This window comes from Leptonotus elevatus, chromosome 2 (genome assembly GCF_054856555.1).
Source record: "Leptonotus elevatus isolate MCC_2025b chromosome 2, RoL_Lele_1.0, whole genome shotgun sequence".
Taxonomy (NCBI): domain Eukaryota; kingdom Metazoa; phylum Chordata; class Actinopteri; order Syngnathiformes; family Syngnathidae; genus Leptonotus; species Leptonotus elevatus.
In genome coordinates this window covers 22,743,524-22,768,110 of record NC_141240.1, presented here as the reverse complement: position 1 = coordinate 22,768,110, position 24,587 = coordinate 22,743,524, and the positions used below count along the sequence as shown (strand labels likewise).

The 24,587-nt window shown below is 39.5% G+C and overlaps 1 protein-coding gene across 1 annotated transcript in view; it reads left to right on the top strand.

The window, feature by feature from the left end:
• The window catches only part of plekhg5b (pleckstrin homology domain containing, family G (with RhoGef domain) member 5b), a 76,021-nt gene that overhangs the window by 1,956 nt on the left and 49,478 nt on the right, over positions 1-24,587 (top strand). Inside the window, exon 2 of the mRNA XM_086069528.1 lies at positions 21,710-21,786. Within this exon, the coding sequence (XP_085925654.1) occupies positions 21,710-21,786 (77 nt within the window). The remainder of the gene's footprint in view (positions 1-21,709; positions 21,787-24,587) is intronic.

Genomic DNA, 24,587 nt, shown 5'->3' with positions numbered 1-24,587 from the left:
GTAGTTCAACACTAACCTATGTTAACACTGTCGTCAAGTCACCATTAGATTTAATATGTTGTCGCTGTCTGGTGGAAACCATTTGTGCATCTCCAGTCAATGTAAAAACATTTCCACAATTCGCTCCTATTGGTCTGTCTTCCCATAGTTATCTGGGCCCGGTCGTTCAATTCTCGGTTATTTTAACCCCTAACCGCAGGTTAAATTCTTAACCCACCGTTAACTAACCAACCGTTAAATATGCATTGTTCAAATCATGGTTAGTCACGCTGTTAGTTAACGGCACCGTTAAAGTTAACCGTGCCGTTTACGCCACTGGTTAGCACAGATATTTCCCACAATTCCTCTTTTTGGTTACTTCCGGGTCGGCGAAAGGAATGACCAACCAAGCAAACGTTATTCAATCAATGGTCCAAAAAAATGTTTGTGAAATAATTTATCATTATTTTTAAATTCATTATAATGTATTTTTTTCTACTGTGTTTATTTTCAGTGTGTAAGATTTTAGTATTTTTGCCAATATTTTTGTAGCATAGAATATTGCATGTTTTTGTTTGATTTTGTTTCTCATATTTTTGTCCGTTATTTGTTGTCTAACGTATTTTTATTTTTGACTACTGATTTGTATTTTTTGTGTAACATTTTTGATAGAATTGCTTTTATTTGTCTTGTTTTTGTATTTACATACTTCTAATATGTGTGTATTTTTTTTAAAATCTAATACCTGTAATGATTACTAATATTTTTAATTACTGTTTTAAATCAAAATTAATTAAAAAAATATTATTATAATATTAAATTTAAATTAATTTAACGTAAATAATTAGCCGCTATTCACAGTGTTTGTTTGATTATTGACGTGAAAGCAGACAAGAAACATAACCTCTCTTTGCAATCACCTCCCACTAAATGTTGGGCAAGCTCCCTCTCTGTCCATTTTTAGAACTCATCTTAAAAACCACATTTTTATTCTTTCTCTTTTGACTCAGCATGAGACTTGGCATTGTATTACTGCTAAGCGGTAGCGTGCGCGTAACTCATCAGAATAATCACCAATGTGGAAGTCAAGCCCTCTTTTTCTTGCGCTCAACGGGCATCATGAAGGCAGCATAAGCCACGAACACACAGTTAACCACTGTTAAAAAGTTAGCGGCGGTCCCTGGGAGTGTTGACATTAACAGCAAGTTAACAGCCGGTTAAAGTTAACAGAGTTTTGAACAACAAGATAACAGTGCCATTAACGTTAACGGTCGGTTAAAGCTACTTAACCAGTGGTTAAAGACATAACCGAGTTTTGAACAACCGGGCCCTGATGTTTTTACCCATTTTACGAGTTGGAAATAGCTTGAGAACAAATCAAGTAAATCTTAAAGACTTCAACTTTTTGTAAAGTGTTGCGAAGCTTAGTTTACTACTCCTTCACTCCATTGGTGCTTTGCCACCATTATGCTGCCTCAAGATTATGGATGAATTGTATCTGAGACAAACATAGTAAGGTTCGATGCTTTTAGGTTACAAATTGACCACTCTAATACTTCTTTGCAGAAGGAACTGGTCAGCCACAAAGGTAAATTTGCATGCAGATTCATTTAATCTTATTACACTGCTTAGACATCTTCTCCTAATGAATGCTGCCCTTATGGTTGTTTTGACTTTTGAAAATGAGTTTGGAAAGATGATGCAACTTAAGTTGCCGTTTGCGTTGATAAAGTAAAAAAGCTTTTTGTCTGGAGTGGTCACGGGGTCAGTGTGAGCGCAGACTAATATATTTGCGCAACAGTTAAGAGCTTTAAAACGTGAGATGTGTAAAGCACATTTTCAGTAGATCCACCTATAAAAAAAAAATGTATGTAGTGTTTTAGTTTCCAAAGCTAATGTCAACAAGTGAGTGTCCCGGAAGGGATTGTGTTCAAACCTTGAAGGTGTATTTGTTCTCATCTTATTATTATTCAGTTCAATTTTGTGAAGCTCATTAGCTGCACACTAATGTGGCTTTTGCAATTCTAGGCCCGAATCATTGAAATATCTAACTTTACAATGCAAGATAATTATGAAAGGTTAGCTAAAGCAATCAGATTTAGATTGTGTGTTTATGATCCCTGCATTTAGATTGTGTGTTTATGATCCCTGCAAGGAATTTGTAATTATTGTTTTTTTTTTCTTCTTCTCTCAAGTGGCACAATTGGAATATATGTCATCATGAGTCATGACAGTGTTGGATGAAAATTCAAGGCATGGAATCAGATCAGAATCAGCCCTTTTCCAAATGTGAATAAAATCCTTTACATATTGTATATCTGTTCCAAGTCCAGCGAAAATGCACAGATTGGATATGACCCGTCAATGCGAGTTTGACGTCATCAAATACACCAATTGGTCTCATACATATACTATCATGAATACAAAAAAGTACACACTAGTCTGTAAATATAAACTACAGCACAGGGAATGCATAGGCAAATATAATTACGTTACAATAGAGTTGTGTCGATGATTCGGTAAGGAAAATGACTGCTGACGGTAGCCAATGCAGTGATCGTTTAAATTTATGAGCGGAAGAGTTAGCACAATCCAAGTAAACTGTATGTAACATTTAATACGTTTTTCAAATGTATGTATTATTTACTTCCAAGGAGTTACACTTAATGTAGATATAATGTGAAGCCATCCATCCATTTTCTGTAGCGGTTCTCCTCGTGGGTTACGGGGGAGCAGAAGCCTATACCGTACTTTCAATTTGAATGAATTCAAATACTGAGAGGTCGCTGCTGAAGCCAAGGTGCCTCTTTCTTATTTTTTAATCCCAGTTTTAACATGACATGTTTTCCAGCTCCCGTTTGATAAGATAAGATACTTTTTTTTCCTCACTCTTAATTAACCAGTCCTGTTCGGCCGCCTGGTCAAGCAGAATGGAGGATCTGTATGCCTTTTTATGCCTGAACAGTTTTTCTGTGCAACAGGGGAGATCGGCTAATCTCCTAATTGCCATCTGAATGTATCAACTCCCCCTAGCTAGCACCTCTGGACTTCACGTGTTGCCACTGTAGGCAGTCAACGGGTTCATAGCGTCAACACCATGTTTAGGTTTAGCAGCCTTAATAGTTTGAGTCTGGAACCCTTCAGTGTCTTAAATTGGTTTTAAAGTCACTGGTCTAATCTGGAGCCAGATGTCTTGTCTGGTCTTTGTCGAATGTCCAAAAGACAAACAGAAGTCCCACATCTACTTTGGTTAGAGATTCTGAAGCATCGGGTATCTGTGGGCAGACCATCCGTGTTCCACTAGAATCAATAGGAACACTAATAGGGAACACAATCTGGTCCTGAACGCTGACACAACTTGTTCCAAAATGTAAACAGTTTGTTGTTGGTAACGCATAAAAAAATAACATTGATAAATGATGATGTAGATGGTACTGCTTATTTCATGTAACTTCCTCTTCATACATTTACTCATCTTGCATTCTTAACATGCATAGCAAGCTCACTGAACTGAGGTTTCAAGCAATATTGCAAGGTCCCACATGAAGCGTTTTGAAGTCCAAAGTTTCGCTTGACTTCAGTGACATTTTGCCCCTCGAAAGTGTAGTCCAAATTCTGAGACGTCAACTTCTGAGATATGTTCACTGTGTTTGGCAAAGCAATTGTCCTCTCATTAGTGGTTTAGAGTGCCCTCGTGGTGCACCGGGTTTGGGCCAGACTGTTCTGAGACGACTTTAACAAGAAGTTGTAGAGTCAAGAGTGTTCGTGTTTTCAGGCAAGCAGATGAAAATTGTGTGTTTGTGCGCGCACACACACACAGGGATTCTGGCCCGCCGCGTGACTTGTTACTTCAGACTTCCTCCTCCATTGTTTTACTTACTAATTTCCTTTCTCGCTTGTCTGCTTCATCCTGATGCAAGTCTCGTTTTTTTATTTTGCTCAGGAAAAACATCATGTACATGTTTGATGCGGCAGTTAGATGACATATTTCTATATACTGCAAGGCTAAGTCATACAATTGTTGTTCCCCAACTTCCCTCTTAATCGGGGCATACATTGTAGTAGGGCTGGCAATAAACCAAATTAATTCGATTAATTGTCATTTAAAAAATAAAATTTTGTCTTCTGGATTATTAAAAGCCGATCCAGATGTTATTGCGAGTTGTCAATTTTCACAAGTAGCAGAATGCTGGCTGGGTGGTTTGCAAAGATGAGTTTACAATAGGTACCAACTACTTGAACTGTGGTAATTAAGCACAAACCATGAATGCTAAATTTATGTTAAAATTAAGTTAGAATCAGTATACATTACTTTTGACTGAACATTTTGCACAGGAATTATTTGTGAAAAAATGAAACTTTTAAATAAACATTTGTTGGGTTTATTAGATTAAAATCGATTAAAATCCTAATTGTCCTGAGTGACTGAAAATAACGAGATTACATTTTTTGGGCATAGCGCCCAGTCCTACATTGTAGGATTTTAGAAATTTGGAAGCGTTGCTCGATGTGTGTTTACAGTGCCTTCAAAAGTCCAGTGTCAGTCTCACCGACCCCATATCTTTGATTTCCTCCAACACTGTTTCATATTAATGTCCTGAGTAGCATTCTACTCTATGCATTTGGCACAAGAAGGCACACTCAATTACCTCCCTACTAACTGTTTTTCTTATTTTGATAGTTTGTGGCAAAAATAATAATTCAATACATTTACTGTAATTATGATTTGCATCAGCTTATGTTAGTGATCGATTAGACTAGGCACATTCTGACTTGTGTGCAGATTTGAGTTACAGTGGAACCTCGGAGTTTGAACGTCTCGGAACTCGTACCAATCGGAGTAAAAAATGCCTCGGAGTTTGACATCGTTATCGGCGTTTGAACACCCAAGCGAAGCCGGACGTACCTTGATCGGGTAGCCAAGTGAAGCCGAGCGATGCCGAATGCTCACGTTGCGGTAGTGGAGACGAAGTGCTGCTCATTTCCAGTCAGAGCGGGTGAATACTCCCGGAGGTGCTCCGTACGTTCGCAAGTGCATTTTGATTTTCCCTCGACATGGGCCCAAAAAAAGACAACAGTGCCAGTGGCAGCAAAGAAAAACGTGCAGTGCTACGAACCATAATGGATTTAGGAAGGATATTATCGTGCCGTTGTAACTACCATGACTACTTCCGTAAATACTGGCACAAGGACCCCCCCTTAGCTGTTCAACAACGTGCCTGATGCTAAACAGCACACAAGGACCCTTAGTAGTCTAACAATATGCTCAATGTAAAATACACAAACTCAGCACTGAACTAAAGCATGCATCAACACAGCATTTTTCATCCATTAATGCCATCACACCACAAAAAAAATGTAAGGTATTTTTTATTGTTTAAAATACTGTACAGGGTTTTTTACATAAATATAAATTAAAATAGGAATTTTCTGTTTTTGGAGCTTGGGAACGGATTAATTGCATTTACATTATTTACTATGTGAAACATTTTTTGGGAGTTTGAACAATTCGGACTTTGAACACTTCACAGGAACGAATTGAGTTCAAATTCCGAGGTACCGCTGTACTTTGCCACACTGTGGGAGTGGACCTATGTAAATTGTAGACCCCCCAGTTCTAATCAGCCGCTTTCTACCTGCACTGTAAACATTGGGTAGCAATATGAGATCTTCTTTTGTTTGTGATAATGAACTCTAGTCAGAATGTGAAACAAGGACCCCTGAGCGAGAAACAGGGAGGAGATGGTGGCTTTGTTCCAAAGGTGAGGTTTTGTGATGTTCTGGCTCGGTTTTAGATGTTTTCTTTTCCATTGTTAAAAGTTGTATAGGCTATCGAAATCAGTGATCTGTATCATACAAATCTTTGCCAGCACCCTGTTGAGGTGTTTGGAGCATAAATAGTTGGGGTTTCCACACCAACTCAGCCCTACCAAAGTCTTGTTGCTTGAACTGATAAAGCCTTCTCGGATGAGAGGCGAAACATCTTCTATTTAGACAAACAAAAGCAGTCCAGTTGCGATCAATTCAAAGCCTTGGATGAATTAGAATAGCTGCAAGCATTTAGCTACCAAGCACAGTGGCAGGTTGGCAAATGGAGGTGGAGTTAGACAGAACTGTGTGTTGATTGGTGGACAGAGAATGGTCACTTCCAGAATGGATCAAAGATAAAACTCAATTTTTTTTTTTTAAATAAAAAGTTGGCTCATGGACTGTATATGACCCACTTGCAGTAGGTTACCCAACACTTGATGATTCCGCATGAACACACACACTCAAGGCCCAGATAGTAATCATTAGTGACTGCAAACTACCTAATAATCATTTGATGGCATTTATTTGAGTTGTTCTTGGCTTACGTGAGGTAGATATCACATTACGAGCAGCGCGAGTGTTGCGTGAGGGGTTGGGGCTTGTAAAGGCACTGTTGTCAACTCAGCACTGCAGTGTCATTTTGACTGTGTTCATTCGCTGATGAAGTCACCGTCATAAACACGCTCACAGCTGGAGGCCTTTTCCCTCCCTGCCTTCTCTCGTGTGTCTTTTCCCATCATTCTTTTCTCCCAAACATGGTGCCTAGTGAAGGCTGATCTTAACTCCTGGGCTCCTCTTTCACTTTTCCCCCTTCACTGCTCTTTAAAGTCACTGTTCTTGTTTTTATGGCACATTGATTCACTGCACGTTTTTTGAAGCGCTTTCTTTAATCTCTGAATATTAGATGTGTTGTTTTTGCCCCAAATGTGTTATTTTCATAAAATCTGCATACAGAACCTCTTTTTCAAGATTGGCCCCCATATTATGTCACTTGTGTTAACTAAATGCAATCATTGCTACAAGTAAATTGGTGTTTCAGGGAATTTAGGCTAGACTTTGAAAAAATGTTAGCATGGTATATGGATAGCTTTTTATGTAGTGCTTTATCTACACCATATGGTGCCCAAAGCGCTTCACAAAGCCTGACATTCAACCATTATGTATGGTTTCATACACCAGTGGTCAGCTGCTGCCATGCAAGGTAGTGCCAAGTCTACTGGGAGCAAATTAGGGTTCAGTGTCTTGGTCACCAGGGGTGAGAATCGAATCCACAACCTTTTGGTTGGGAGACGACCACTCTATCACTGAGCCATGCCGCCCATGAAAATGGGAACAGCAATATCCATTCTAATTGATACCAATTGGCTAAAATAAAATAAAATAGAGTAATTAAGAAACAAAGGGAGCCAACTTGGCGAACAATCATTGCAAATATCAGAAATCTTTTTTTAATTCTTGAAGGGTAATCATGATACCCTCTCATTAACCCTAAGCCTAAAGAAACTGTTTTTCCCCTTATAATTCCAGGTGGAAAACTGCTTTGTAGCTACAGTATGAGAAGTCTATTCATGTAACTTTGTAAATATTGTTTACAGTGTAATATGATTAACATGTACAGGGTGATCAATTTATCACAAATGGAAGAATAAAGAGTGCCTTGAGCTGTTTTTGGTTCCAATGGGTTCATCATGATGCTGTATTGTATACAATAACAGAAGATTACGGCTGCGTCTCCACATTCAGTTGACGTTAGTGACACTAAATAAAAGTATGAAGCCAATTTTTTTTAAGCGTTTTCATTTTTTAGATCAAATAAAATGATACATTTATTTATATTTTGCATTGTTATTTGGTCTGAGCTGGCTGTTAAAGAGTTATTGTCAATATATTTGACCTTACATGCTAATTATAACCTCCATATGGGCATGTACTAGCACTGTGCACTCCCTCTGTCATCAGAGCGGGTCATACCATTTCAAAGTGCTTAAATACGGTGAGCCTTTGCAGCCACCCACAATTCAATTCAATTCAATTCAAGTTAATTTAGTTGAGTCATCTCAGTGTACTGGTCATAATGGATCACTCCTTAAGAGCTGACAGTTGTTTTGTTGCAGAATACTAGCTGGTACTGGCAAAGGATTACTTGTGTGATGTCTCCTTCTGCTACATTTTTATTTATTTATTTAGTACCTTCCTGAAAATGACTTTCTTTGAGCATTCCATGGCTAAGATAGCTTTCCAGGGCTCTGGGTGGTGAGGTTGTGGCGTCGCTTGGTGCAGGCGGTCCGCCCGGGAGACCACGTTTGTTTGTGTGTGCGTGTGTTTGAGTTACTGTGTGTGTGGATAATAAAATAAAACAAAATACAATAAAATAGCTTTCCCTGTAGGAGCTATAGCACCTGCTGCTTTGGCATGCACACGACAGGTAGCAAATGTTTTTCATGAGGCTAGTACTTGCTGTACTTGGTTAAGAAGGTACTCTTTGCGGGTGCGAGTCTTTGCAATGGAAACCTATTTGAGGGTGAAAGCAGATGTAAATGCTGCGTGAGGAACATGCAGGTGCATTGTTTGTGGCGAGTCTTATTATGAAAAGGTGACCTGGTGATGAAAGCAAGGTTGTCTCATATCTCCTACCCCCCCCCCCCCCGCCCCCACACACACATACATATCCTTTGTTTCTGCAGGAGGTGGAAATTGGCTCTTGTATTGGCAACCCAGTTCTCATGCTTCACATCTGCCCACTTCATTAAAAGGGAAGCTTCATGCCCAAAGCTGCTTTTGATTATTACCACATGTCTGCAAAGCTCAGAGCCACGCAGCGGGGCCGGCTCCCTTCCTACCCTCTAATTTCTCATCCCAAAATTGGACATGTTGGTTGCTACATGTGACTGCGTCCCTCCCTTCCCTCGGCCCGGCCAGGCTCAACCTCACAGTATTCCTTCTCCCGTTTTTAGATGTCAAACAGAAGTGTGTCAGCCCTTTAGGAATGCTGGGAAACTGTTACAGTACTGTGCAAAAGAAATCTTGGGTAACCATGACACATCCAACCATCCATTTTCTATATACAGGCCAGATGGCTTTGAGCAAAAGGCAGACGACACCTTTGTTACTTTTCAGGCGTAGGTGCTAAACTTCTAAATTTGAACTGTAGATGAAGTGAATGGGATTCAATTGAGCGCAGATTTTTGGTTTATGGAAGCTGATTAATTTATGGTAATATCATTTTATTTTCTGTCAGTGTAATTTGCCGAGACGGCATATTTCTTATTTAGCACTTGTAAAATCAGAGAATTACAATTGTTTGCGCTATTAATTACACTAGGCGTAGTAGGCGAGTGTGCCGGTAAGACTTACCGGTTGGCATCTTTTCTTTATCGCCGTTAGGGTGCTTGTGGAGTCGCAAAGTCGCAATGTTAATGGTTCTTGGTGGAACAGAATTGTCAACAAATCGCTCCTCATGGCAGCCATTTTTCTGCAAATCTCTATTCTCAACTGTTATTTTGATGAATGTCACTCTTGTCAAAGTTGTCAAACCCGCAATTAAAGGCGATGGACGAGGACTCTTTGGTAAAATGCTAAGTAAGGAAGACACGTCCGTCACGTCGTGACACACTTCCCCGCGGCACCTCCAAAATAAACTACACAGTTCAGCTGTCAAGACACTTTTATTGCGACGAGGTTCGACAACAACAGTGCCTCTAAATGTGCGCAAATAAAACATTTCAGAGCCAGTCACCGCACAACGTCTTGTAAGCTTACTTCAAAGTAATAAGTGAATTGTAACTCAACGCATTTCACATACAATAACGATAACGGCGTTTCAAATATGGGGAGAATAATTAGATGAGTCAGTTTTATGAAAAAAGAACAGAGTTAGTTTAACCGCTGTTATTCCCAACACTGGTTGTTGCCAATTAGATGGAATTAGACATTTCCCACAGCACACCAAACGGTATCTTGACGGGACACTGATGTGCCGCGACACAGTGGTTCAGAAACACTGCAGTAATTGGCTCACCTGCTATGAAGTGATTGCGCTACACAAGCAATTGGGAGGATCCCAAATCCTTTGTCTTTTGTTCACCACTTTCTATGGCTGCAGTGATCTATTCGCTTTATTTTTGTTTTTTGTTGTTGTTGTTTTTTGCCTCTTCTCGTTGTGGCAGCTGGTCCACAAGAGCTGTCAATCATTGTTGAAGTGTGGCGTTTGCCATTTACTCAAAGATGCAGACACATTTTCTATGCTGCCAAAATGGCTGCCCTAAAGCCCATTTTGGGACGCGTGACGTCAAAGTCCGGATCGCTATACTGTACACCTTCAACAAGTATTTGACCAACACAGTTCTGTATGTACTGCATGTGTGGACCAAATGTATACACCATTTCCAGAGGTGGGTAGAGTAGTCAAAAACTGTTCTCAAGTAAGACAAGTACTGTTACTTTAGAATAACAGGACGAGATTAAAAGTGAAAACTAGTCCTACAAATAATTACTTACCTATTCAGTGAAAAAAACGACTCCAGTACTAAGTAATTTGTGAGTAACTTTGGATGTTTATTTCTTTCATCAGAGATATAAAAAGATGGGTGTGTGTGCGTGTTTGTGCGTGCGTGTGCGCATTTTTCATAAAAGGTTACTCAATGAAGGAGAACTTGTACTTTCTGTGAGATTCTATTAGGTCATTGTACTTCAGCTAACAAGTCTGTGCTTACTTGTGTGACATATCGTGGAAGTGATGTTGATGAAAACTTCCGATTGTACAGTATTTGGCTGACTACTGTCACCTGTAAACACACTTAAGCATTTTAGTGTGTATGGGGTTTATTGAAACAAATGAGGCACTGTGGACAGATATTTTTCCTACACGGAGATGGAGAAAATATTTGCTTTTAAACTACCCGGCTACGTGTAGACAAGGACTTAGTTGCACGCTGGTATATCCTCAATTTCTTCAGCCATTCTTCACAGAAATGAGTCACTTTAGACAAATCACTTCTAAAGACTGCGTACGGACATGTGGCTGCCGGCTACTCTGTTTGGTGAATTGGAGTCAAACATCACTAGTGATTACGTTGGATTGGGGAACACTAGTGTACAAAAGGATTTGACGCAATACAAGAAAAAAAATCAATGTAATAAATAAATAGATAAAAATGATTGTAGGGACCGGAATGCAGCTTAATGTAATTGAATAAAAGTACAGTAGTTTCTTCTTCTTAACATATGTAAAAGTAAGAAGTATGTATCAGAACTACTTTAGCAAGTACCATGTATTCCATATTGGGTATATGTACAGTAAATATAACGAAGTAACACAGCCACTACACATTGTTTTAACTTGCTGACATGTCAGTGTGATTATCATCATCCTTACCTTAGATTTGCATCTGTGTAATTGACCCCCCCCCCCCCACACACACACACAAAGAAGGGCTCTCATTCATAAAAATGAATGCAGCAAAAGGGCACAGATATAAATTAATGCAGAGTATGTGAGCCCTTTACAGTTAGTGGAAAATATAAAGAGAGTCCACTCTGCATGTAGGAGGGGTGTTTAAAAGACATCTTTGTGTGGTCTGGTCCAAAAGCCATTGGCCCAGACTACCCCAGCATGCATCTTACCCCTTCATGAATACAGCACTTGTCTGACTACGTGGGCCCGAAAAGCCCCCTATGGTGGAGACATCCTACACAAGCAGCTTGGCTCGCACAAGTATGGTATAGTTGGAGAAACTCTGATCACAGATGAGATTGAGTTGCTTGGAGAGCAACAGTGGCTGAAGGAATCACTCTTAATCGTGTTGAGGAGTTTGACAACTTTTGTGACTGGTGTTCTGGACAGAGGAGGCATGGGAGGGACTTTTATCATTGCATCATTTGATATGACTGCTTTTTCCGATTAGACTTTTGAGACTTGATTTTAAACGGGATGTTTTGGGAGGAGCTTCTTGTCCGCTCTCCTGGAGGTGTAGCAAGATGAAGCTTGACGGCAAGACTGCATGAGGTCATCGTGCAGGTGGATACTTGGAATGAGTGTATTGGCAGGCATTTAAAACAGTTTGAACTGGCAAGTTTGTTATTTGGAAAGCTGAGCTCATCGTGGGGAAGAATGCACAGGCTGGTCAGCAACTCCACAGATGACTCACAGCTGGATCAAATCTCACTTTATAGCAGGATTTAAAGATTTGCCTTTTCATCAATAACTTTAAAGACAATTAGCTTAAGTCAGCAGAATGTTCCTATACTGGAAGAAGCGCGGCGCTTATGAGTTGGAACCACCACCATCATTTTGTTCCCAAATGGGAATAGAGCGCTACTTATGGTCATCATCCCTGGACGCCATCCATGATCTTTGTGGTAAGATCCCCAACTGATCCTAAGTGTGCCTTAAAAGTGAAATAGCAAGTTTGATGATGTAATTTGTGTGTCCGTTCAGGATTACAAAGGGCTTTGTAAGGTGAACACCTCAGGGGTTGTTCAGTTGTTGTTGTTTTTATTTTTAATTTTAAATATGCCTCTATAAAGTTGCACACAATTTTGAAGTTGTAATACCGCAAACAGTCTGGACATTCGTACTTGTGTGGTCCATTTTGTTCCCTTTTGATGAAACCTCACCAATCACTGTCATCATTTGCTGACCAATACCCCAACACCCAGCCACTGGGAATCTCCAGTGCTAGTCCCAAGCCTGGATAAATGGGAGGCTTGCGTCAGTAAGAGCATCTGGCATAAAAACTTGTTCTTCAATATTCCACATCTTCTCATACATTTCCTATTGTGTTTAAACATTAGTTGAATGTTGTATACACAGCTATGCTATGCTATGCTATGCTATTTTTGTACGAGTCATGTTTTTTTTATTTTGATGCCACACTTTGCAATAGACATGACTTCATTTTGTTGCATTGGCCTATTTTCTTTTCTTTTTTTCCCCCTTTTAACCAGCACTGTTATTTTGTGGAGAGTATTCCACCGTCGTCATGGAAAGGCCTTTTTTCCCAACCATTTCTTGCATCTCTTGTGGAAATTGCTCAGCTCCCTGGCATGGGGACAACCCCAAACGAATGTAAAAGAGGGAAAACACACAGATGAAATATTTACTGCCCAAGTAAGTGGACAGCTGCACTGAAACACTTCAGTATCCTGTCTTCCCGTTTTTTTTTTTTTGTAAGTGATGTGGCACAGGGGCAGTTGCTTTCCATTGCCCTTCCTCATTCATGCTATTAGTGAAAGGGATGTGATAACAAATGGCTGTGAAGGAATGTCCCTCAACCTCATTGCCAGCCAGCCTTAAAGCTCTGGAACTTTCCGGCCATCTTAAGGAGGACGATGACTGCTGACACAAAGCTGTTTGGCAGACTACGGTCACAGAGATGATTTGAATGTGAATTTTTAACTGTAACAAGACGCAGGGTTTTTTCCTGGCTCAAATTGAAGCAGAGGTGGTTCCATTCTGACCATGTGCCATGACGTGCATGTATTCTGTATTCTGACTCACTTTCTTTTTTTAAAATAGGAAACATACTTTAAGTTAAGAGTTCCAATAAGAATATAACTATTATCATGTTAAAAAGTTAATTTAGTGAAACTATACCCATACACAAATCATTTGGTCCCAATCTAAACAGATTAAAATTTGCACTTGTAAGAGAGTAAAATATTCAGAGTAAAGGTAAATGTTATATAAACAGTGTCAAATTTACTCTGTTTGGACTGTACGAAATATAGTCTTTTTAGAGCGAAATGTATTCTACTATACAGTGTCGGTATCAACAAAATAATTTGCAGTTGAATTGAATTTGTTAGAGTTTTGCAGGGTTTTTTGGGCGATGACCCATAAGTGTTGTGATTGCATTCATGGCAATGATTCCATACTAAATAAATCATTAAGATAAAGTCATTTCATTTGCACACATTATTAATATTGCCTTAAAGAATAACAAAAGTATTAAAATATGTACATTCACATTGTACTAACAATCATGCAATGCACAAGCTCAATTTATAATGTTTTGTTTACTTATTAACAGCCGTCCCTAAACAGTGCCACTGATCGTGCGAAGAGAGTTTGCCGGGTCGGGAAAAGTCTTTCTCATTAAAAGTTTTTTGTTTGATTTAATAGCAAGCGTTTATTTTGCCGATGCGGCTCCTATTATCGGGATGCATGAATTGAGCTTCAAACACTGTGCAGGGATGCGCTAGGTAGGACAGTTGGTCGCCCTAGTTGAGCGGTATCAATCACTCTGGCTGGGGGCGGCACAAAATTAGCTGGAGGCTGCCGCCCCGTTATTTTGAACGCAGGAAAAACCCTGACAAAAGTACAAAACTGCCCACATATTGCATCACGTTTAGCATTTTGAATCCATACCATTTGTAATTTGAGTTCCAAGGTTACATGGGCACACACACATGCACAGTACAGTTCTGTGTCGCACAAGACTACGCCTTTATTCTTTACATGCTTTGGTTAACCATCATGACCACTTTGCAAACAAAAAAACCCTGTAACTGACAGTTAAGATGAATGCCACAGCTTGTGACAGTCATTTCGTCCATCGATTTTGCTCTGGCAACTTTTTGTTTGACCACAATATTGCATAGTTTCTAGATTTGAAGATCATCAGAATGTTGTTTTCTATGTTCTTTTGCTGTTATTTTTGGTCGAAAATGAGACATGGATGGATGTGTTATTGAATCAAAACAAGGAAGTGGGTTGATAGTGTATATGTGAATGTGATTTAATTGGCAGGAGATCTGTAGACAAGTTGCAATGATTAAAGGGGTGTCACAGGAATGAACAGGATTTTGCTGAAATTGACTAATAGCTTTGATGGCAACCTCCCCAAGTCCTTGAGGCTCTGATTGATTGTCTAGGGTTGAATTTTGCCAAATTCAGTAGTCCTTTGATGCGCTTATAAAGTATTAACTTTGTGCAGACTCTTTAGTACGGGACTGTCCACAATCGGGGTGTGAATTGCCTGGTGCCTGGCGATTCCATCCGTGTCATGATTCGATTCGATGCGATTAATCCCGATACGAATCTGTAAATCGATTATTGCAATTTTTTTACTTAAATTTAGGAAATACTTATCAGTAAACTTGTACATGTACACTGTAAGATTTGTATGAACATGTATTTATTTACCTGAAACTTCAGGCTTATAAGCCACTGTATTTAACAAACAGGTTGCAGTCTGTTTCATGTTTGAACAACACTGATATAAAATAGTAAGGCTTAATATTTCATTAATATAACATTCTTTCATGCTTAAAGTGTGAACCCTAAGTAAGACATTTCCATCAAAAAGTGATAAAAAAAATCTATTCGACTGCATATTGAATCGATTCGAGAATTGTGCACTGTAATATCGCGATATATTGCAGAATACTTTTTTTTTTTAATGACAACTCTGTCAAGGCCTACTCGCTTTTCATATAATCTGTTTTTTAACAGCAGACTATATTATATAAAGAACTTAAAGGTTAAATATTGCAATGTTATATAATCATTGCACTTTTGTCCACTTACTGTACCTTGTGACACAAATACCCTCAAATATTTGGTCTATGCAGTAATCTCCTCGTGATTGCTTTTGAACATGGTGACCGAACTGTTGGCTGTCATTTAGTCACTCCGCGATGAGTGTGTACATTGAATGAAACTTGATTTGTCAGCATCTTTCAACCTGAAACCTGTCCTCTCCTCTTCCACAACCCATCTCTGGAACAGGGTACCCTTGGTTGTTCTGCGGCTTCGTATTGTATGTAGATGGGAACAGGATAAGGGATGGTCTCAGATGTGGCGATTGAGGAAGCACATGTAAGCACACCTCTCTGGTGTTAAAAATCAGGAAGGCAAGGAACATTGAGTTTTGCTCACTCATCCAAACGGCTACTACCCCCATCACATTCAGAGATGGTCTCCTGTCTCTTCTGTATGGGTTCTTACTTGATGTTTGTAGTTACATTTTTGTGATTTCATTGTGTGGCGTACCAACTGCATCTCTCCCAGGTCTTAAGCCAAAGTGTACTTTCATTGACCTTTGGGTATTTGTGAGCTTAAAACATGATCTGTGAAAGTCATGAAAGTAAATTATATTTATAGACAATTTACAAAGAGCTTATGATGTATTTGCATATGCATACAAGAAAAAAAAGTCTTATTTGAATGCATGCCTAAACAAATATTTAACCCATTATAGCCGGGAGCGCATTACCGCGTTTCTACCATTAGAGCTGGGAGCGCTCTAGCTCTCTTCTACCTTTAAACCCGGGAAAGCGGACACGTCTTTTTGTATTGTTTTGACGAATTCTCGGTCTCTTAGCCAAAGAAATGCATCAGAATATACACCTGAGTGTGACGTGGGCCTCGTAGCTTGTCTTGGAATTTTATTCGAGCATGTATGGCTGACGCAGATTTGCGGGAGTTATGAAATAAATGGTGGCGACTGACGACGGCGCGGTAGGACTTCGAACCAGTGGAACCAGTCAACAGAGGCATATCGTTAAGAAATATGTTTGTAGACAATGAGGATGTTCAAAATTTCGACGGCTTTGTAACGGAATGGACGACGAATAATTACCACTCAATCCCCCGAGGTTATTACAACTGCACTCCAGTCTTGAAGTATATACCTGCAAATACGACACAGTTTGTTGATTTTATTTGTATTTTTTTTAATATGTTGAAGGTTTATAATAATAAACTTAGGTTTCTGTGAACACCGCAGGTGTAAGCTCTGAAATGTTTTTTAAATCATGTTACTGTCTGCTTCAGGAGCTGAGATATCCATCATTTAGTAGGTATTCAGAATATTGTTGAATTTGCAGGAAATTTTCAGATTTTCGGGGGTGATTCTAAAGTCACCCATAGGTTTTAGAGGCATGTTTTGGCAGGCGCTTTAGGCCTTAATGGGTTAATTGCTTTTCAAAGGGACAGCAACGCGAAAAATAAACTTTTCAACTCACCAAACCATGTGGTGGTGTTTTCCTCCATTGGCCCATTATATGAGAAATTCGAGGTCATTATGCTGTCCAAGCACCAGCCCCTCCCAACCTAAGAAAACTAGCCTAAAGAAACGAGACGGAGGAGCCAATCATTGAACGAAACGCAGACCTGGGTCAAAATCTATTGTTTAAAAAGCAACGAAAGTCACTTCACTGAAGATCAAGACCACTACACACGCACAGTTTTTTGTTGTTGCAAGTCTGATCTGCCCCTGGTTGTGTATTACACACCAAAAATGGAACAGAATGCTTAATTTGCAGTCCTATTGTGAATATTGGGAGAAGAGGTCTTTCATATACTGTCCACTAAAGAATCCTTATTGTTTTGTTTTATGTGTTTGCATTTACACCATTTTTCTTTTCAATCTTGACATTTTCATCAACTTCACTGTCCTCACTGACAACAGTTAAAACCTTTTATTGCAACTTTTCAACTCGTTTAAGACTCGTTTGCTTTGCAGCTCTAATGGTATCAACCACATTTAGACTATTAACAACGCTGAAAGAATAAACTAAAACCCCTTAGTGCACACTTCAGTGCGTTTGATAATCGTTTACTTCATGAATGCCGAATGTTGTGCCGTTCATTAAACAGGCATGAGCTCCCCAAATTCTTTGTTTATACAAATTAGAACATGCACTTTTGCCTTATTCGTGCAGGATAATGTAAGTCGTTAAGAATGAACAGTGTGCCATTTATTTGGATTCTGATGTGGAGTGTTCCATTAACGCCGTTGGATTCAAAGGATTGAAAGAAAACTTTATTCCATATCCATACAGGATCATAACAAAGCTTTTAGGTAACAGTGCTGTCTATTGCTGCCTTTCTCAATGCATGATTGGGCGCAGGTGTTTCTTTAAAATCACATGTAATTGTTTTTTTGTTTTTGTTTTTAGGAATTTTATGTACTAGTGGTACATGCATTATGGTATTGGCATCCGTGACTACTCAAGAGCTGAGTACTTGTACTGATATTGCTCATAATTTTTTTATATCAAACATCCCGACTAACAACAGTACAGTACAGTATACTATGCATGGCATCAGTGTTTTACCTGAAACTCATAATTTGGGCAAATGTGAACTGAATGTAGCGTATTTCTGCCTGATTATGACATCTGTGAACAGTTTATGATGACAGTTCATTTTTGTTCAAAGGGCCATGTTTTGTCCAGGCGAAAATCCAGCTAAATGAGCCTTCATATTTAGTGGAATAAAGACTGCAGGAAGTCGCAGATGGGTCGTCGTTTTATGGTTTCCTAAAAACAAGAAGGGGGGTTTACTTTTAGTGTGTGGCAGCTCATTTCTTACCTCAGCCTGTTTTTTTTTAAGATTGTAATCGTGCTTGCACAGTAAAGGCTACTTCTAATTTCTAGTTCCTGATCTTAAAACGGTCACCCACAAGTAATAAGTACCTTGAAATAAGGCTGGTATACCGAAACCTGGTATCAGTACTTGCATGGTATTCATACTTTTATGTGAGAGGAGGCTGAGGTCTGCAAGAATACGGGTTCCTGCTCCATAGAAGGGACAGAGCGTCATACTGCAGTGCCAAGAGCTAAGGCACAGCAACAATGTAGAAGTTGGCATTACTGTGTGTCGTCATCTCTAGCCCCTGTCAAATACCTGTGGATGTTTTTCCTTGGTGGAGCTGATATGCTCGCTCCATCACCGTGTCTCGTGAGACGTCATCAAATAGAACGTGACATTCTTAACATTCCCCATGAACATGTGGGGAAAAGTTGACGGCTGAACATCCTCCTGTCACCGCTTCTACCCGTTAAAACATACACACCTGACTATGGTTTCTGCACAAAGCCTAAGTAGAGATCAGCTGTGGGGTATAAAAATACTGAGAGTGTTGGTGAACGTCCAATTAAGGCGGGCACGTTCTCACTACAGGCAAGATGACCAATTCGGATTTTTTGTTAAATCAGATCTTTTTATGTGCTTGTTCATGAATGCAAAAACAAATACGACTTTGAATGTTAAGTCAGTGAAGTGACGCGTGCGCACAAAACACAATGTCACATGGCACAGTGTATACGAGAAGTAAATATGGTGTGTAGGGGCTCGTTAAATTAACAGGGGAGCAAAGCGGGAGAAAGGTAAAACATTTTGGGGAAATGAAGACCTCAATCTTATTTCAAAAGCGACATCTACTAAAGATTATCACCACAAATGTTCGCTTTGTTTCAATTGTGACTTTAGATTGTGTGTAAAATAATAGTGTTGTTTGTAAAAAGCTAAATTCACGAGTCACTGATTGACAGACCCTTTGAATGACTGTATCTAAATGATAGATATCATACATAATGATGGAATCAATGTTTTGATATAGTTTTCTGTGTAGTAAATTATGAGGTCATCATTATCTGTGTACAACGTGGTACATGGATAGGAACATGAAGAGAAAAATTATTGGCAAACACGGGCCAATTTACCACAGATTTTTACTGATGTTAGAAGGGCTCAAATCGGCCAATTGAATCGTCAAAGTCAGAGTCACAAGAATCAGCTATTGATTGCTGCTTCTTTCTTGCCGTATTTGTCCTGAAATCCACCTGCTATTTAGTATACGAATAAAAAGACTAGTTTCCATTGGCAAAGACCTCAGTTTGCAGCTAGCAGCATAGATGTGATTCTCCACTGTCTTTTTAGTGTGCGATCTCTTTGTGCACTGTCACGTGTGTGTCCGTGTATAGCTAGTGTTAGCTTTTGGCTTCATCAGCACTGCTGAGTTGAGGAATTCCAATTCATCAGAGAGAGAAAGAGAGAGCGAGATAGAGAGGTCAACATGATATGACGACGTCAATGAGAAGAAGATGGAGGTGCAGACTAGTAATATAAATAGAAAATACAAGTGTTTGGCCCGTTTTATATGGTAGCAATTTTAAGATGTTTACGAGATTCATTCCATTGAGCTGTTGAAATGCTAATATCTCTGTTAGTGATCAGCATTACCCGTAGCTAAAATTAAACAGAAATATTCATAGATGTACTCAAGGTGGTGTATTTATATGTCTTGAAAGTCTTGAATTATGTTGTGCATATTAAGGCATAAATGTGCGTCCCTCACATTGAGGAGAGGTTTTTGAATTATGGAAGGTCTAAATGATTATTTTGGGTTAAAAATGCATTCCATTCAGTTTGTGAAATTGATCGTGTCTTGAAGTAACTCAGTTTAAATGGGTGCACTGCATAGCAGTTTTCAGGAGTGGTATGGTGGATTCGGACTACATTGGGGCAGAAGAAGAACAATAATCTAGGTTGGAGATTTATGTTTGTAGTCTTTTAACGCAATCTGGTTAAAAGAAAGAGACATGCAGTCAATATTGGGGTTATCATCGGAATATCCCTATTTAAACTGCGACGCATGGACATCGTCATCTAATAAATCATCAAATGCTTTCTACCGTCAATGAAACATATTCATGTCTTGTGGCGGCCGTGGCTCAGGGTGTAGAGACTGCCGTTCAATAACCAGAAGGTCGGCTGTTCGATCTCCCCAAGTCACGTGTCGTTGTGTCCTGGGGCAAGGCACTTCACACACATTGGCCAGGGGAGCTGTGTCTACCTAAGTAGCTTACCGTCACCACAGTGTGGATGTGTGAGTGCATGAATTATGTATCCGTTCCATTGTAAAGCTTCTTTGAGTGTCTAATTAGATAGAAAAGCGCTATATAAATCCGATGCATTATGTCACTCACCACGCTATTAAAGTAAAGTTTTATCCTCTATCCAAAAGTGTGAAATGCATGTTCTGTTCAATGGATGTACCCTGATAGGCGTTTATGTGACCAAATATTTGGGTTAGAAAAAGGGTAACCGTGTGGTCTTGTTGAGTTTTTTAAAAAACGGAATAAGAGTGTATTTGTGTTTACATGGCCTTTCAAAACCCGAATATTGCCAATATTCTTGTTTTGAAAGGGTTATTGACTGCATGTAAACGCAGTCATTGCGAGACCACATTTTGTTAAGGAAGCCTGCTACAACAGATGGCTTGTCCCTCATCCTCCCTAAAACGACCCCCCCCCCCCCATACACACACACACACACACACACACCTCCCCCGATCATGAGGTCTGCAGCAATTACAGTGTTTTTCTCCCTTATTCCCACAAGGACCTTTGACCCATTGGTGTAGCTGTAGCTGTGGATGACTTTAGACTAGAGACTTTGTGTGGAACAGGGCCTCGGGTCTTTACGTTATTTTTATTCTTCTTGGCCCTTAAGTATTCGGCTTCATGTTACAACAGTGACCTCTTGAACGTGCCTTGCCTTCGAATTAGGGGTGAAACGTTATAGTTGGCTTCTTTTGAAAGGGAACAGGTGACACTACCCGATCGTGACCACCCCCTGTGCAAAGAGGGCCCTCATTAGACAGGCGGATAAATATGCCTGTGTTTTGTTATCATGTCTTTATCTCATGTACTGTATGTACCCACACAAGATGTAGACATAAACAAGGCCTTTAATCACTTGCTCAGTATTGAGTAGCGGACTTGCTTTTGGTGGTTTATTTGACAAGTGTGATTTGTTATTGTGGACCATGGAGTGAGTGCACTTTGCTAAAGAAAAAGGGATATGGAGCTTTCTACTCCTTTGCTCCATTTCTTCCTGTCCTGTCACTCATTATTCATGTCCCTCTGATCTCCCCCCCATTAGTGTCCCCCCGCTCGCTCCCTCAACGCTTGTGTTTACTCTGTCTCACTTTACTCTCCATTGGCGCACAGTCACTCTCGCCACCTTCCCCGCCAACATTGTCCATACATACTGTAAACTCAGGCGACGAGTCTAGGTCATATTTTCAACAGGTTTACCAAGAAAGGAGTGTTCATGAAAATACAGTTGGATGAGGTTATTTTTTTGTGACAAATGTTTGAATTTGTCCGTTTTGTTTTGCTTCAGATGACAAGCCTGTTCAGGAGGAGGACTGGGTGGTGTGCCAGCACCCCGAATGCCCCGACCAACGCAGGGCCTCGAAGGTAAGACCACCTTAATTTAAATGCCCTTTATACATGCATGGAGAATTATTCTCAAAAGAAGACATTGAAATTTTCATGGGGCGTTTAGACAAAACTGATTTAAAAAACAACAACAGTAGTGCCCATTTACCTTATTGCTACTACAATAAATATCTTACAAAAAAGTTGCAATGAAATATTTATCTTGCAGATTAAAATTTAAATAACTCCATCATGTACGGACCTGCAAAAATGATAACGCTCTAACAGGACTGGGTAAACGGTAACCTGCTATTAAAGGAAGGACTAACTACCTAGTCAGTAGTACTAACTGTAAACAACAACAAAAAAGAGTATCATTTACTTGAAAAAGAAAAGCTAGGAATGTTTTTTTTTCACTCAGAAATTCAAAGTAAATTTTACAAGGAGAATTTTGTTTACATTTTACCAGATTATTTTAAAAAGAGTTACTCAAAAATTGAGGAACACACTCATAGCCTCCAGATTGGGAGACTCTACCATCTGAGCCATGCCACTCTTGCTGTTTGCCACTATAATGCATTTATGGAGGTGTGTCCATAATGAGAGAAAAAAATGGATCAAGGAGGTACAAGGAGTCCACCTGACAACAGGAATATACTAACACACAACATTAGCAGCATGGCTCAAGTGGTAGAGTGGCTGTCACTCAACTATTGAGTAGAAAACTCTCCTTGTAAAATTTTCTTTGAATTTCTGAGTGAAAAAACTTCCCTAGCTTTTTTTTCAAGTAAATGATACTCTTTTTTTTCTTATTTTTTTACAGTTAGTACTACTAACTTAGTAGAGTTAGTCCTTCCTTTAATAGCAGGTTATCGTTTACCCAGTCCTGTTAGAGTGTTATCATTTTTCCATTTGATTGGAGGATGGAATTTATTGTTCACATTGATCAGTTTTTCCATGAGAAGTAGTTAATGACATCTCCTTTTGTGGTACTTTGTTAATTCTATTTTAAGAAACTACATTTACTAGTTTGTGTTATTCCGTTTGAGACTTCTTTGTCATAAAATTCAATATCATAATTACATTTTAGGTCACTGGTGATGTAATGGTACATTTGCTTGACTTGGGTGCAGCCGGTGTTTGTACAGTTCCCACTCTTTGACAGTCAGATGAGGCAAAGAATCACTTTTCTAAATTTGGAGTGAGTTGCGAGGGATGGGAGAACAGCATTGATTGACAGATGACTGAAATTGGAGCTTTACAATCATGTGACCACAAACTTCAACGATGCAGCAGCCACCAATACTCATTTGCTGAGATTTGTAGATGGAGTGGGTAAGCCAAAACTGCAACAACTAGCACATGACAATTCCCTTCCCTGTTAATTTCCTCATAAGATTAAGCAACACTAAACTCCATCTCCAAGGTCAGGCCTTGGTCTAAAGCTGCTATGCTTCTTTTAGGCGGTTTAAAAGGGGTGTCAAGCCTCTTGTGTCTGGCCACTGGACCGTTGAATGAATTAGTCCTTTGAAGCCGCCAGTTGACAATGGGAGTCTGGTCAGAAGACGGAGAGAGACGGACACGGTGCCTGCTCGGTGCTTGCTGGTTTTGGTTGTCCTGCTCTCCCTCCTGCTACCTCTCCACCTTGGCATCATGTGGATTTTCCCTTTTTCAATTGATTAGTCCTTTTGTGGAGACAAAAAGAACATAAAAGGTGGAAGTATGCAAGGCGTTTTATATACCTTTTCTCCATGGTAACAGATGAATAAATGGATGGACAAAGAGTGTGCCAAAGAACTTTAACCTGTCCTGAACCATCCTTCAGCCCTCATTGATGCTTCCTTCCTAGAGTTGTCAGATTTGAGAAAGCTTAGATTTGAATGTTTTTCAGGCATAGTTGCTGTCACTATACTACTCTAGCAAAAAATTAAATGTAGCAAGGATACAGTGTTTCCTCTAGGATTTTTTTCAGCAGCAGGGGCAGGTCAACCTTGGGTTGTGAAAAATCGGTAGATTTTTTTTTTCACGTCGCATCCGGAGTGGCGGTGCCCGACAGAAATTAATTTGTCAAGGGACGGGGTGTCTGCAGGGCTCTACACTAACTTTTAAACTATTTTTTTTTTCAGTTGGTTGCACCATTTTTGGGGAGGTGCATCATGGCCATATTTGCTGATGTACAATCGTCTCAATTTGCATACCGTAGGTTCATGACGTAAAGATTGGCAGTGACTCAAGATATATTTGCAAGATATTTTACCGTAACAAGAACTGTCTGCAACAAGCAGAGACTGGCAAAACAAGTCAATGATTTTATATAACTTTAAAAGAAAACATTGAGGGGAAAAATGCTTTTCTTTTATGTGAACCTATTGTTCAACACAGAGGGTCCAGCTCTTATAGTGAGGCCTTCCAACCTTCTTCCCCTTGGGAAAACCACACAATTGACATTGAAGCTCAGATATAAAACTGCTATACTATGACTCTGAATATTATTCTTGTTCAGTGATTGCTTACTGTTGAAAGGGGACTAATGTCAAGTTTTTCCAGTTTTTTTGTGGCAAATGTTATAAGAATTTTATATAAGAAAGGAAGGTTTATTCTTTATTTTGATTTCACCCCCATCATTCCTCTTGATATGTCATCTTTTATAGATTGATAGAAAGCCCACATTGTTTACATATTCGCAATTTTTAACATTTAACGCATTGATGGTCTTCTTTCTGTGTGAGTATGAAATGTCCGAATGCATTTGAATGCATCGCACGTCTCGCAAGAGACGTCAATGTTTACATTCCATTAGCGGCTAATTGTTAATGCCGGAGACTTGTACCAGCCGTATC